The sequence below is a fragment of the Martes martes genome (genome assembly GCF_963455335.1).
Source record: "Martes martes genome assembly, chromosome: 11".
Lineage (NCBI taxonomy): Eukaryota > Metazoa > Chordata > Mammalia > Carnivora > Mustelidae > Martes > Martes martes.
In genome coordinates, this window is record NC_137899.1 from 87192562 (window position 1) to 87207983 (window position 15422).

The following is a 15422-nucleotide window of genomic DNA, read 5'->3' on the forward strand; positions in this document are numbered from 1 at the left end:
GGCACCTGGGTGGCTCAGTTGTTAAGCATCTGCCTTCGGCTCAGGTCATGATCCCAGGGTCCTGGGATTGAGCCCCACATTAGGCTCCCTGCTCAGAGGGAAGCCTGCTTCTCCCTCTCCCACTCCTCCTGCTTGTGTTTCCTCTCTCACTGCCTCTGTCAAATAAATAAATAAAATCTTTTAAAAAAAAAAAGTGATCAAGGAAAATGACTTTAAACCAAGAAATTTATATTCTCCTTTCATATGTTAGTGTCAAATAAAATATTCTTAGGTATATATGCCTAGGAAGGTTTGCTATATGAAGACCCGTATTGGAAACCCATTTGGAAACAAGACTCACAAATAAATTTAGGATATATTAGAAGTATGTGTTAAGTGGTGATCAAGTTATCTTAAGAAAATTGATTGTTGCCAGAAGAAAAACATCAGGGCCAAAATTCTAAACAACGAAAGGTGGGGTGGGGTACCATGTATAATTAAGGTATTGTGATTGGACTTACAGGTGAAAAATACGCTCTATTAAAACTTTTTCATTCCAAATGTCTTTTTTTTTTTAAAGATTTTATTTATTTATTTGACAGATCACAAGTAGGCAGAGAGGCAGGCAGAGAGAGAAGGGAGGAAGCAGGCTCCCTGCAGAGCAGAGAGCCCAATGTAGGGCTTGATCCCAGGACCTGGGATCATGACCTGAGCTGAAGGCAGCGGCTTTAACCCACTGAGCCACCCAGGCGCCCCATTCCAAATGTCTTATAAAGGCTCAAAATCTAATGGATCTTTATTTTCTTTGAAGCTTCCTTTTGCTTTCCTGTGTCATCTATCACTGCCAGTGTTTCTTACATCCCATGTCATTCCTTTTCTTGGATTCCTTTTTAGTTTTGTTGGAATAGCTCCTCAAAAAATTGTTTCATATGCAGTCGTTGACATAACTTTTCATATTTCCGCTAATCCAAAAATTTATTTATTTTGCCCTCCTTGTTGGAAATAGACTTTTAATTCCTTATCTTTTTATATTCCTCAGTATTTTAAAGTTATTATTCCATTGTATTCTAACGTTCATTGTTACAGATAAAAGGTCTAATAACTGCTTTTTCCCCTCTGTAGAAGCTTTTAAAATTTTTCTTTTTATTCCTAGGGTTTTAAAGTTTCATTAGGAGATCTTTATCTCTCTCTCTCTCTTTTTGTTTCTCCCACTATCCAAAAGTAGTGTTTCTGTGAAAACTTCTGTAAGCCAAACTGGCATAAAGCAAAGAAGCAATTACCACCTTATTATAAGGAAAAATTTTGACTCTTCCCAGACCCAAAAAACCACCTCTCTCTCAGACTTTTCTGATACCTTAGGACACATCTTGCTAACTGATGCACAAAATATATTGAGATAAAGCACAGACACAGTTCACAACTGGGGCAGCTTGGTGCGGAGAGGCTGGTTGTAGTTCCTGGGGAGGGTGCGCTCTGCCTCTCTAAGGGCTCACTACAAAACAAACACATGCTGTTTTTGCTCTTCACCTTTTTTTCATAAAGGTGAAAATCATCCTCAGATTTCTTTCAGTTAGCTAAAACAAGTACACAGAAGCAAAGTGTGTCATGAAAACTTTCAAAAAGGGACGAACACCTGTATATAAAGTTTTGTGGTTTTTGTTGTTGTTTGTAAAACATGCTTAGCACGCAGGGCTCTTTCAAACAGGACACCCGCTTGTTTCTATCATTCAGGTAGATTTTCTTTAATTATTTTTTCCTCCTACGTTATTTCCCCTCTCCTGAGTGTTCTTCTCAGACAGATTTCTTACTTCAGTGGTTTTATCCTCTGTGTCCTGTAACTTTTCTGTCATCATTTCTCTGTCTTTTGCTATACTGGTAATGCCATTTTTAGCCTATAGCCACTGTCTGTCTTTCTAACTATGCTCAATATTTTTTCATTTTGTCATCTGATTTTTTTGGTCCTAGTTTTACTCTTTAACATCTTATTTTCTATTCCTTTCTATGGAAGCCTATTCTTGTTTTACACATGTAATATTCTTTTTATTTTTTACAAAGATAATGAGTTTTGGGGGTTTTTTTTAAAAGTTATTTTTCTTTCTGTGATTTATTTTTCCATTCTATATGTTTATCTAGGCCCCTATCTTTATAGATAATTTTTCTTTATAAATAAAGTGGTTGAAATTTTTCTCATATGTCTTGTGATTTCTATCTAAACATTAAAATCTATGAATAAAGGACTACATCAGTTAAGAATGGTAAACAAGGGGCCCCTGGGTGACTCAGTCATTAAGCGGCTGCCATTACCTCCTGTCATGATCCAGGGGTCCTGGGATGGAGCCCTGCTTTGGGCTCCCTGCTCAGCGGGTGGCCTTCTCCCTCTCACACTCCTCCAGCTTGTGTTCCCTCTCTCTCTGTCTCTCTTTAAAAAAAAAAAAGGACTGGTAAATGACAGTAACTTCCTGTGTCATAGGGGAGGCATCTTTCCCAGCCGGCTTCTCCTTTACATAAGGCACTGACCAGTGATGGTGTATAAATGCATGGCACATCTCGTCCGCCAGGCTGTCTTCCCCAATATCTGTGTGAAGGTTTGCAGTGACTTTAAACTTTGCTCTCCTTCTCATTCAGGTGCCTGTGTCCTTAGTAGAAGCTCTCTCCACAGGAGCCCTCCTCACAGTGTACTCCTGCTTTTTGTATTTGATAACTTACTTGGAAATTTTTTATCCTTTACCACTGGTGAGTGGGCTCTCTTTTTCTTGACTGTGAGAGCCTCAAAATTTCTTACCTCTTGATAACATATTTTCTTCTTCCTCCTACGGTTTCTCTTTCTTTTTGCCAGAATATCTTTCCTGCCAGTGTTGTGGGATGTTGGGAAAGAGGAATAATGTAGTTTGTGTTCAGTTTGCTATCTGAAACCAAAAGGCCCAAAGTTTAGATTTCATAAGCAGCTTCTGCTAGTAAAAATCCAAAAGTCTAAAATGCTTATTAGTGAGTGCTAGGCTATAATTCTTATATGTATGTATATATACATATCCAAATTTTTTACTTTTTACTTAATAAGAACATTTAAACTCTGCATTTAAAATGAAAAATAAGTTTTTTTCTTCTGTTTCCAAAGAGGTAACAAATGAGATTTAGAGTATTACAGAAATTGAGATTTTTAATAGCTTCTTAGAGAAACCTAGAGTGCCTTTGAAGGTGGATTTGGAAGACTTAATTTTTTTGTTAATGTTTTTGAATTGTTACTCATGTGGCATAGAGTGGAAGTAGGAATTAAGCTTAAGTGCACTTTGTAAAAATTAGGCAAAAGGCCATTAACATAGATATAGTCAGTGTAAATTTGAATTAACTCCCTGATTGTTAGGAACTCCTCAGATACAAGTTTCATTTTTGTTTTTTAGAGAAAAAATAAAAAATACTTTAATTCAAATAAAGTGATGCCTAGTTTTAGTTTTGTGACTTCATACCAGCAAAATGGCTTAAAAATATTTATTTTAGTGCCAATAAAACTGTCTTTTGAAACCTGAATTCCCTTTCCATCTAAATAATAAGATTCCAAATATTAATGTAAAATTTTCTTCCTGACAAATATGGAAGGATGTGTGAGAGCTTTTCACTTACTACCAAAAGTCCCTGGTATATATGCCCTGATACGTATTTTTTGTATTTTGGTTTGGATTTTTCTTTTCCTTATAATTAATTATAAAAGCAATATGTACTGGAAAAATACATATAATAGAACAAAAGCAAAAGTGTCCTAACTGCCCCACACATGACTATTAGTTATGGTTTGATGTATGTTCTTCCATATTTTTCTAATTACATACAAACATTTTATATGTAAACATTTTTCCTTGCCTGTAGTACGTAATAAAGATTATATTTGTTAGAGTATATAAACTTAAAGATTAATAGAAATCTTTCCCTTCCCTGAGAAATTTTGCCTTTGAGTATTCTTAGAGTAAAATACTGGATGCTTCCCCAAAAAATCAGTGAAACATTTTTACTCTTTTCTTCACACATTTCTGCTGCCTTAAGCTTGGTCCCTATGGTGTCAGTCCAGTGGATTTTTGTGCTTAGGACATAATACCTATCCTCCTGCTGATAACATCCATTTCGTGGTAATAATGCTTCTTTATTGATATTTCCTTACTTGTTACCATCATAACAGCCTCCTAAATGCTGTCTGTATCTCAGGAGTCTCTCTTTGCCTGTCCACACTGCACATTGGTACTGTCACTGCCCTCACCCTGCAGGATCTTAACAGAAATTTCAGCTTTGAAGAGACCTGGTATATTATATAGCCCTACTTTCAGTTTTTGGATAAGAAAACTTTAGAGTCTAAAAATGTTTCTTGCAAAGCGGTACCTGGCCGGCTCAGTCGGAAGAGCATGTGACTCTTAATCTGGGGTTCATGAGAGTTCAAGCCCCATATTCTGTGTAGAGATTACTAAAAACAAACAAACAAATAGACAAAAACTTGAAAAAATAGAGTAGGGGCACCTGGGTGGCTCCGTTTAGCATCTGCCTTCGGCTCAGGTCATGATCCTGGGATAAAGCCCTGCAGCAGGCTCCCTGCTGAGTAGGGAGTCTTCTCCCTTTCCCTCTGTGCTCTGATGCACACTCGTGCTCTCTCTCTCAAATAAATAAAATATTTTTTTAAAAAAGAAAAAAGTAAAATGTTTCTTGCATGAAATCACATAGTTAATTGAGAAAATCTAAAAGATTTTTCTACTTCTATTTTGTTTCCAATACTTACTGGTATTTAAGTTCCTAGGTTGGCTTTCAAAAACTTTTGGGACACACATCTCATTTCTATATTGTAAATGATCAAAAATTATATTGCAAGGGTGATTCTATAGTGAATACACCAAAAACATACCAAGCTGTACACTATAAATGGGTGAATTGTATGGCATATGAATTATCTCTGTGTAAAGCTGTTTAAAAGTCAATAATAGACTTGAACGTATAACTGGAAGGTAAAAATCAACATTATGTAGAGTAAGAAGTACATGAGATGTGGAAGATCAAAGAAATGGGAAATATATGGTTCCTAGTATGCTTTCTAATCAAAGTAATGTTTTATAATACCTTATGGTATAGATTTTATAAGCATGATGTCCCTGAGTATTGTAAACCTGCCACTGCTTCTATTTTTGAGAAGTAATCCTTGTCATTTTTCTCTACTGCTCCCAAGCTGCTTCTGGGCAAAATGTGACAGTCTAGAAAGAGAAGCATGTAAAATTTGGTTTTGGCATTCTTCCACATTCTCACATGCTTCCACCCGCCCCCCCCCCCCCGGCCCAGTACTCCTTTGCATCCTTCTCTTTGATGACTCCACTTCCATTTTATAGAATTCAAAATTTCTTTCCCTCTCCGCTGGTTTCCAAAATTTCCATTTCCTCAGTGAGTCCTTACTTAGGGTAAGTGGCTTGTTGCATTAGTTTATAGTAAGTCATACATTTCTGATACTTTTAAAAGATTATAGAACAGGGATCGGCACACTTTTTATATGAAGAGCCAAATGTAAATATTTTCAGTTTTGTGAGCCATACATACAGTATTGCAAGTGTTACCTTGCTTTTGTAGGATTGAAAACAGCCACAGAGAAAATGTAAATGAATGTATGAGGCCTGCTTTGACCCTAGGTAGGCCAGATCAAGACACAGTTTGCCAACTAGTATTGGGAAATTCTTTTTTTTTTTTTTTAAGATTTTATTTATTTATTTGTCAGAGAGGGAGAGAGCACGGACAGGCAGAGGCAGAGGGAGAAGCAGGCTCCCTGCCGAGAAAGGATGCGGGACTCGATCCCAGGACCCTGGGATCATGGCCTGAGCCGAAGGCAGCCACTTAACCGACTGAGCCACCCAGACGTCCCGAGAATTCTTAATTTAAAGGCTCAGTATTAAGATGAAATGGAATGAAAAAATTTAAATGCAATAAATTTTAAATACAGTACAGTTATGTATGTCCTCTACTTCTACCACTAACAAAAGTGATTTCATTTCTTTACTGTTTTATCTTTCTTCCAAGGTTATCTGAGGAACAGAGGGCAGAACCTTGGAACTTTAGAAAGCATCATTAGGAAAATACCAGACTTTACATAACCACTAAAGACCATGGCATGAGGGTTGAGATTATTATTAAGATTGGATTGATGTGCATATGTGTATAAATACAAACATATTTGTGTTATATGTGTATGCATTATTTTTAGCGTGTTTATTATGGAATGCATTGGATAGTCTCTAAATTACTCCACAAACACCGGCACTGGGGTGGCTCAGTTGGTTGAGTGTCTGCTTTCAGCCCAGGTCATGATCCCAGGGTTTTGGAATTGGGCCAGCGTTGGGCTCTCTGGTCCGTAAGGAGCCTTCCTCTCCCTCTCTCAAATAATAAATAAAATCTTAAAAAAGAAATTTAAAATATATAATAAAAAAATAAAATACTCCACAAATTTATTGAATAGGAATGTGAAAGGGCACGTTAATTTAGGTAAACTAGGAAAAAATAAATGCTGTATTATTTGACCCTGCTAAAGTAGATAAAGACAAATGAAGATCAATGTGGCTAGCGTCTCCTGCCATAATATTCTGGATTGATTGAAATACTTTACTTCAGTCTGATAATTGTTTAGCATTTTGAGCATATAATGATTGTTCATGTATAAAAGAAATGTAGTGTTGAAACAATGACATGGTATTAGATTCATGGCAATTCGTCATGATCCACAAAATTACATTTCAACTAATATTTCCATATAACAATGGTGAGAAAAATTTACATTTGCTGTGTCAGTGTTTCGCAGATCACTGGATAATACAGAATGACAATCACTCATTTAGTGGATTTCTTTTTTTTTTTTTAATTTTTTAAAAAGATTTTATTTATATGTCAGAGAGAGAGAGAGAAGACACAAGCAGGCAGAGAGGCAGGCAGAGAGAGAAGAGGAAGCAGGCTCCCTGCCGAACAAGGAGCCCGATGCCGGACTCGATCCCAGGACCCCAGGATCGTGACCCGAGCCGAAGGCAGCGGCTTAACCAACTGAGCCACCCAGGTGTCCCCATTTAGTGGATTTCTTAGAAAAATAAAATATATTATCTCTGGGCAGTTTGAACTATTCAGGAAAACAAAAAGGCATATTATACACCAAAATGTTTTTATTTTTACTTGGAAATTATAGGGATATTTTAAGTGACTCTGGCCTTATTAAACAAACATGTGTTTCGTTTTCTGTCAAATTTGTGTTTTTCCAGGTCAACATTTGAATGTTTTACCTCTGCTATTACATTAGAGCTGAGATAAAAAATCAGTTAATAAAGCATTGACCTTTGTTCCCTCAATAAAAATGATTACATTGCATACCTCTTTCCTGCATTGTAGCTCTCTTCTGGTAGTTAGCATTCATTTATTCTTTCAACGAATAGTTGGGTAACTACTTGCCAGGCATTAGGAACTAAATAGTGAACCAAACTACCTCTGCCCTTGTACAGCAGGGAGAACATAATAAACAATTATTTGTTGTGTAATACAAAAGTTCTGTAGTCTGTTGGATATATCTTTTGTACAGTGGTTCTACTCTGTTATTTAACATGAATGTTGTCATCTTATTTTCTCTCTCAATTTATAGTTCCAATGACAGGATTCACACAGAGAGCAACCATTGATCCAGAACTGAATGAAATACATGTCTTATCTGGACTCAGCAAAGACAAGGAAAAGAGGGAGGAGAATGTCAGAAATTCATTCTGGATTTATGACATTGTGAGGAATAGTTGGTAAGGAGCTTTGGTCCGTGTCTCAATCCCAATGTAACATTTATTTGAGGATGTTAGTTTCTTCAAAAGACAGAAATAGAAGACTTATGTTAATTTGGGATGTCATACCTTTAAATGTCAGTACAGGCATACCTCATTTTTTGTGCTTTGCTTTATTGCACTTTGTACATGTTTCAGTTTTTACAAGTTGAAGGTTCACGGCAACTTTGTGTTGAGCATGTCCGTCAGCACTATTTTTCCAGCAGAATTTGCTCACTTTATGTCTATATGTCACATTTTGATAATTCTCAAAGTATTTCAAGTCTTTTCATTGTTATTATATTTATTATGGTGATCAGTGATCTTTGATGGTGGTGTTGTAATTGTTTTGGGAGCATCATGAACTGGGCCCATATGACATGGTGAGCTTAATTTATAAATATTATATGCGTTCTGACCATTCTACCAGCCAGCTGTTCCCTCATCTCTCTCCCTCTCCCTAGACGTCCTTATTCCCTGAGACATAACCATATTGAAATTAGGCCAGTTAATAACCCTTCAAAGGCCTCTAAGTGTTCAAGTGAAGGGAGAAAGCTAGTCCTTTTGTGCCAAGTTGTGAATGCAAAGGAAAAGTTCTTGAGGGAAATTAAAAGTGCTGTTTCAGTGAACACAAGAATGTTAAAGCAAAACATCCTTATCGCTGATATGAAGAAAGTTTTAGTGTTTTGGATAGATCAAACCAGCCACAACATTCCCTTAAGCCAAAGCCTACTCCAGAGCAAGGCCCTAACTCTTCTATTCTGTGAAGGTTGAGAGAGGTGAGGAAGCTGCAAAAGGAAAGTTTGAAGCTAGCAAAGGTTGGTTCCTAAGGTTTAAAGAAAGAAGCTATCTTGATAACATCTAAGTGCTGATGTAGAAGCTACAAGTTACATTAGATCTATGATTATTAATGAAAGTGACTACAATAAACATCAAATTTTCATTGTAGATGAAATAGCCTTCTATTGGAATAGGATGCCATCGAGGACTTTCATAGCTAGAGAGGAGAAGTCAGTGCCTGGCTTCAAGGCTTCAGGGAACAGGCTAACAATCTTGTTAGGGGCTAATGCAGTTGGTAACTTTCAGTTGAAGACAGTGCTCAGTTATCATTTTGAAAATCCTAGGGCCCTTAAAAATTATGATAAATCTACTGTGCCTGTGCTCTGTAAATGGAACAACAAAGCCTAGAAGACAGCCCATCTGTTTATAGTATGGTTTACTGAATATTTTAAGCCCACTGTTGAGACCCACTGCTCAAAAAAAGAGATTCATTTCAAAATATTACTGCTCATTGAGGATGCACCTGGTTGTTCAAGAGCTCTAATGGAGATATAGAATGGGATTAATGTTGTTTTCATGCCTGCTAACACAGCATTCATTCTGTAGCCTATGGATCAATGAGTTGTTTCAACTTTGAAGTCGTCTTATTTAAGAAATACATTTCATAAGATTATGGCTGACATAGATTATGAATTCCTCTGATGGATCTGGGCAAAGAAAAATGAAAATCTTCTGGAAAGGATTCACCATTCTAGATGCCATGAAGAGCATTCAGATTTGTGGGAAGACGTGAAAAATACCAGCATGAACAGGAATTTGGAAGAAGCTGATTCCAGCCTTCATCAATGACTTTGAGAGGTTCAAGACTTCAGTGGAGGAAGTAACTGCAGATGTGATGGAAAGAGCAAGAGAATCAGAATGAGAAGTGGAGCTTAAAGTCGTGACTGCATTGCTGCAGTCTCTCATGATAAAATGGTTTCTTGAGATGGAACCTACTCCTGGTGGAGACTCTGAAGATTGTAGAAATGACAACAAAGGATTTAGAATATTACATAAGCTTAATTAATAAAGCAGTGGCAGCCGGGACTGGAAGAGATTATGCCGAGTGAAATAAGTCCAGCAGAGAGAGTCAGTTATCATATGGTTTCACTTACTTGTGGAGTATAAGGAATAATACAGAAGATATTGAGAGATGGAGAGGAGAAGTGAGTTGGGGGAAATCGGAGGGGGAGACAAACCATGAGAGACTGTGGACTCTGAGAAACAAACTGAGGGTTTTAGAGGGGAGGAAGGTGGGGTTTGGGTGAGCCTGGTGGTTAATATGGAGGGCATGTATTGCATGGAGCACTGGGTGTGGTGCATAAGCAATGAATTTTGGAACACTGAAAAAAAAAATTTTTTTTAAATGAATAAAGTAGTGGCAGGGTTTGAGAGGATTCACTCCAATTTTGAAAGAAGTTTACTCATGGGTAAAATGTTGTCAAACAGCATCCTATGCTAGAGAGAAGTAGTTCATGAAAGGGAGTCAGTTGATGCAGCCAATTTCATTACACTTGACCTTTGAACAACACAGGACTCAGGGGTGCCAACTACCACATAGTTGGAAATCCATGCATAACTTGACTCCCTAAAAACCTAACTTCTAATAGCCTACTGTTGATCAGAAGCCTTGTGAATAACATAAACAGTTGACTAATAATGTATTTTGTATGTTATATGTATTATGTACTATAATCTTACAATAAGGTAAGACAGAGGAAAGAATGTTAAGAAAATCATGAGGGAAGAGACCATACCATACTGTAAAAAAATCTGCATTATAGTGGATCCCTGTAGTTCAAACCCATGTTGTTCAGTGGTCAACTGTTTTATTTTAAGAAATTGCCACAGCTCCCCCAGCCTACAGCAACCACCACTCTGATGAGTGAATAGCCATCAACATTGAGGCAAGCCCCTCCACCACCAAAAAGACTGTAACTTGCTGAAAACTCAGGTTGGTTAGCATTTTTTAGCAATAAAGTATTTTTTAATTAAGGTATATGCATTTTTTAACATAATGCTATTGCATACTTAATAGACTGTTGTATAAACATAACTTTTGTATGCATTGGGAAACAAAAGAGTTCCTTTGACTGACTTAATTACAGTATTTGCTTTAGTGTGGTGGTCTGGAACTGAACCCACAACATCTGAGAGTTACGCCTGTGTTGGGAAAAGAAGTCAATATTGGTGCCTATGTATACAGTGATGTTCTGTGAATGGATTTTACCTCTGATTTTTTTCAGTTAATAGATGATTCCTGATCTGGAAGTCAAGAGAATTGTATTGTAGTCTAGATTTTGCCACCAAGTCAGAGTGTAAAATTGAGAACAGTGTTTTCTTTAATGTTCCCAGGTGGTCTTGGTTTTGTTTTGTTTAATTTAAATTCAAATTACTTAACATATGTGTATTATTAGCTTCAGGAGTAGAATTTAGTGATTCATCACTTTCATATAATACCTAGGGCTCATCCTAACAAGTGCCCTCCTAATGCCCATCACCCATTTAGCTCATCGCCCCCAACCCACCTCCCCTCTAGTAAAGCTCAGTTTGTTCTCTATATTTAAGAGTCTCTTAAGGTTTGCTTCCCTCTCTGTTTTTATCTTAACTTTGTTTTTCCTTCCCTTCCCCTCCGGGTGTACTTAGTTTTGATAAATGAACTGATTTCAGTAGAGCAGGGTGGCAGGCATTATTTAGTGTTTTCAAACCAGGACCTTTTTGTCACAGAACATCTCACAGAACTAGTGCTGCACATTTTGCTTTGGAAAACAATGGCCCAGAGAATCCAGCTCTGACATTTCTGTGATTACTGCATAAGTGGATATTTTACAAAATAGGCGCTTCAGAGAGAACTTCCTCCATGCAGCAACTAAGGAATTTATTATTTCCTAAGTAGGACATCTATTTTAAGCAGTAAAACTGAAAGAAATCTGTGAGTTTTTTTATTGTGAATAAATAGATGAGATTATCTTGTCTTTTAGACTTTGGTTTGAGCTTTCTCATGTGCTGTTGTGTTTCATAACATGAAATAGTTTCTTAAGTGAGGTTTGGGATGGACATTAAAAGAATGTAAGAATTTCGTTCTAGGGACACCTGGGTGGCTCAGTTGGTTGGGTGTCTGCTTTCCACCGAGGTCATTGTCCCAGGTCTTGGGATCGAGTGCCACTTTGGGCTCCTTGCTCAGTGGGAAGCCTACTCCTCCCTCTGCCTGCCGCTCCCCTGCTTGTGTTCACTCTCTCTGTCAAATAAATGAATAGAATTAAAAAAAAAAAAAAACTTCATTCTTAACAAATTCATACTAAGTATTTGTGTGAGTGTGACCAGGACTTTTAATATTTGATATGAACAAATTTGTAAAATTTTTGTTGGAAATAGACATGTATTTAATTGGCTTGCTGAAGTTGTATTAACATTATGTATGCTGCTAATTTTTTAGGGTAGAATGCCTTAAAAAGCCATGTCTTGCAGGTCTTGTGTCTATAAGAATGATCAAGCTGCAAAGGATAATCCAAGTAAAAGTCTTCAGGAGGAAGAACCATGTCCAAGATTTGCCCATCAGCTTGTATATGATGAGTTACACAAGGTACCATCACTACATCAATTTGTAAACTTTCCAAGACCTATAATCTGATAGAATCCCAAAATACATGTTTCTGCATATTTTTAAGTACATTTGAATAAAAAGTTATGATACAGCAGACATTCATAGAATATGTAGCAGACATTGAATATCATTTCTCCCTATGTAGCATGACCTATTGTTTCTATAATATCAGTATCCAATGAAAAAATGTACAGTTTTTATCACTAGGATACCTTGTCTCGTGATAGGAAAAAGTATATGTAACTTCTGATTTTAGCTTTTCCTATTGTGTAAGAAGTCTTTTATCTTTATTTTTCCTATCTATGAGTGATGTGTCTTTTCCATTGGCCTCACAAAAACAGTCCTGCATTCTCAGGTTTTAGTGTCGCTAAATGTTCAAGGTGGTTTCTTTAAACTATGTCTCCCTTAAACTTTTCATATAGGTTAGTGATTGGGCTCAGATTATATAATAACTTATTGACAAAGCTTGTATTTCTGTGTAGGCCATAGGTGATCATTTAAATTCCATATCATTTCAGACCTTTAGGTAAACAATACCATAGAACTGAATAAAAGCCATTTCTCTTAGAGTCTCCCAGATTAAATGGTAAGTGAGTTTTGGTCTATAGGATAAAAGTATCACCATTGTTTAACGGTCTTGAACATACATGTTTCAAAACAGTTTAAGTGCAGAATATCACTAAAATTAAACCAATGAAATCATTATTGCATTCCTTTTTCTTTTCTTTTTTGGGGTATTATGTAATATTTTAAAAATTATGCCACAAATTTTATGTACCACTTAATATTTGGCAGTAAGCCTAAATCAGAATTAAGATGCTAAAATTTAAAAAGTTTCTAGTTACTGTTGACCTTCAGTGATTCAACATGTGTGTCAGAGTTTTATTAAAGATCTTGTTTGTTATTATGACCAACACTTGGTTTACTTAATAATCCCCATTGTTTGTTTCCCTAAAGTAAACTCTGTATCGTAGATTAGCTTCTTACTATCATTGCTTTTGTTTCATGTCTTACATTGTCAGTATAATTGTGATAATACAACTCATTTTAATCTAAAATGCAGCTTAAGGAAGTAGCCACAATACTTTAAAGTAAAATGGAAGTGAGAAACATCAAAAGAAGCCTTTGGTAGAAATGCAATAATGTTTTAATTATTACTGTTACACATTCCTATCAAAATGAAGAAATTTTACTTTGACTTGTGCGGTTTCCTCAGTATGCGTGCATCTTAAAATGTGGCTTGTTTTGTTTATTTTAGGTTCATTATTTATTTGGTGGGAATCCAGGAAAATCTTGCTCCCCAAAGATGAGATTAGATGATTTCTGGTCACTGAAGTTATGTAGGCCTTCAAAAGATTACTTACTGAGGCACTGCAAGTACCTGATAAGAAAACACAGGTATAAAAATACTTCACTGAAAACTTTTATTTAACATTATTAGCTGTTGGTTAGTGTTACCTCGACTTCGGAGATAGGGCTTTGTCTTTGGAAATTTACTAAAACAACAGTGTAAATACTATGAAGATCGTGACTCTTGTAAATGCCCTGTTACTTTCCTTATTTTTGCTTCCCTGTTTCAAAGGAGGCTACAAAGTGAAGATACACACTGATGCTAAAATTTTCTAGATATAGAACAAGACAATTTTGTGACTGTTAAATGGAAGAAATTTATATGAAGGAGATGAGCCTATCTTCCAGTAACAAGGCCTACTCAGTTCAAAGCACATCAGTTCTATATTATTGCCATATGCCTAGCCCGTTGATAACTTTCTTAACAAGTGAATGAGATGATATAGTTGACTAAATATCTTTCTAATCTGGTGTTTCAGAATACAACTTCAAATATGATTTTGGTTTTACATCATTACCTTTGCCATTTAGTTGCAAAATCATGTAATCAAACATTTTCATATGTATTTCCTGGATCATGTTTGCTTTTGAGCCCTAGCAGGTGATGAGCTACTGAAAAATGTAGGAAAGCATATCTGTCCTTTCAGTTATTGGTAATTTTTGGTGTTAAGAAAAATTTATAGTTTGAAAGGAGAAGGTTAGCCTTTAATGATGATAGTAGTTACCATTTATTTTGCAATTTTTTTGCTAGATCTTGCATATTATTTCTACAATAAGGCAATTGAGTAAGTGCTGTTCTTATCACTATTTCGTAAAAGAAGAAATGAGGTATTTTTAAATGGGTTACATAATTCACCTAGAGTCACTCAGCCATTAGCCACACAGCCAGGATATGGTCCTGAGTATTTTGACCCCAGCGTTCATCACTTTACCACCACCATCACCACTACACATGCATTCGTGGATGTCTGTGTGTTTACACATACATGTTTATATGTCTCGTATATATTTATGTATTATATTTTATATAGAATATAAATACATAAAAATCTCTGTGTGGTATAAATTGTTAAACTGTTTTCCTTTATCATACCCTGTTTACTTATTGTTCCTATCTCCACTTTCACAAGTTGTGCTTGAGAGATAAGTTAATAACAGAAGCTAGTTATTTCTGTTACTTTGGCATTACTGTGACTAATTAGTGTATTTCCTGTCTCCCTATTCAGGAGGAAGGGTCTGAATCCTCTTGTTGACTGGATGACAAGAGATAAATTCTGTTTTATTAATAAGATTTAAGCTTCAGGCGCCTTCAACTAAGGTTTACACTGATAAAATTTTATTCCTTAGTATTTTACTTAATGTTAGAGTTAGTTTTTCAAAGGATGAAACAAATTTGGGGAAATTATACCATTCTTTTTCTACTTCAGATACAGCACTGGTAGTTGGATATTAAATTGAGCTCTTTTGAAAAATTTCCTGACCAAAAGCCCGTTGGAGATTAGAGGAGATTTTTTAGCATATATGTAAGAATTTGAGTTCACTTATAAACACTTTCCTCTGGCTTTTAATTTTAAAAAGTAATGTATGGTTAATAAAAAAATAATAATAAGTCCTCTCAGCCTGCAAAATAATTGACTCATTCATCATCCTGTCATTGAGAAATAACAGCTTCCTGTTTTGGTATATATCCTTTATATGTGCACACATATATTTTTGTTTAACTGAAAAATGGGGATCATAATGCTTTGAATCTTATTTCTTTCAGTGAATGATATATTGCAAACATCTTATTACCATGTTAACGAATACAAATACAAATTATAATTCTAATGACTGCATAGTGTTCTATTTTATGTGTAATTTACTTAACCCGT

General features: G+C 35.9%; 1 protein-coding gene across 2 annotated transcripts in view; it reads left to right on the plus strand.

The window, feature by feature from the left end:
* Positions 1 to 15422, plus strand: part of MKLN1 (muskelin 1) — a 182181-nt gene that overhangs the window by 138147 nt on the left and 28612 nt on the right. For both annotated transcript variants that reach the window (XM_080818012.1, XM_080818013.1), the window contains exons 13-15: positions 7610 to 7757; positions 12063 to 12177; positions 13457 to 13596. In XM_080818012.1, coding sequence (XP_080674138.1) covers positions 7610 to 7757; positions 12063 to 12177; positions 13457 to 13596 — 403 coding nt within the window. The remainder of the gene's footprint in view (positions 1 to 7609; positions 7758 to 12062; positions 12178 to 13456; positions 13597 to 15422) is intronic.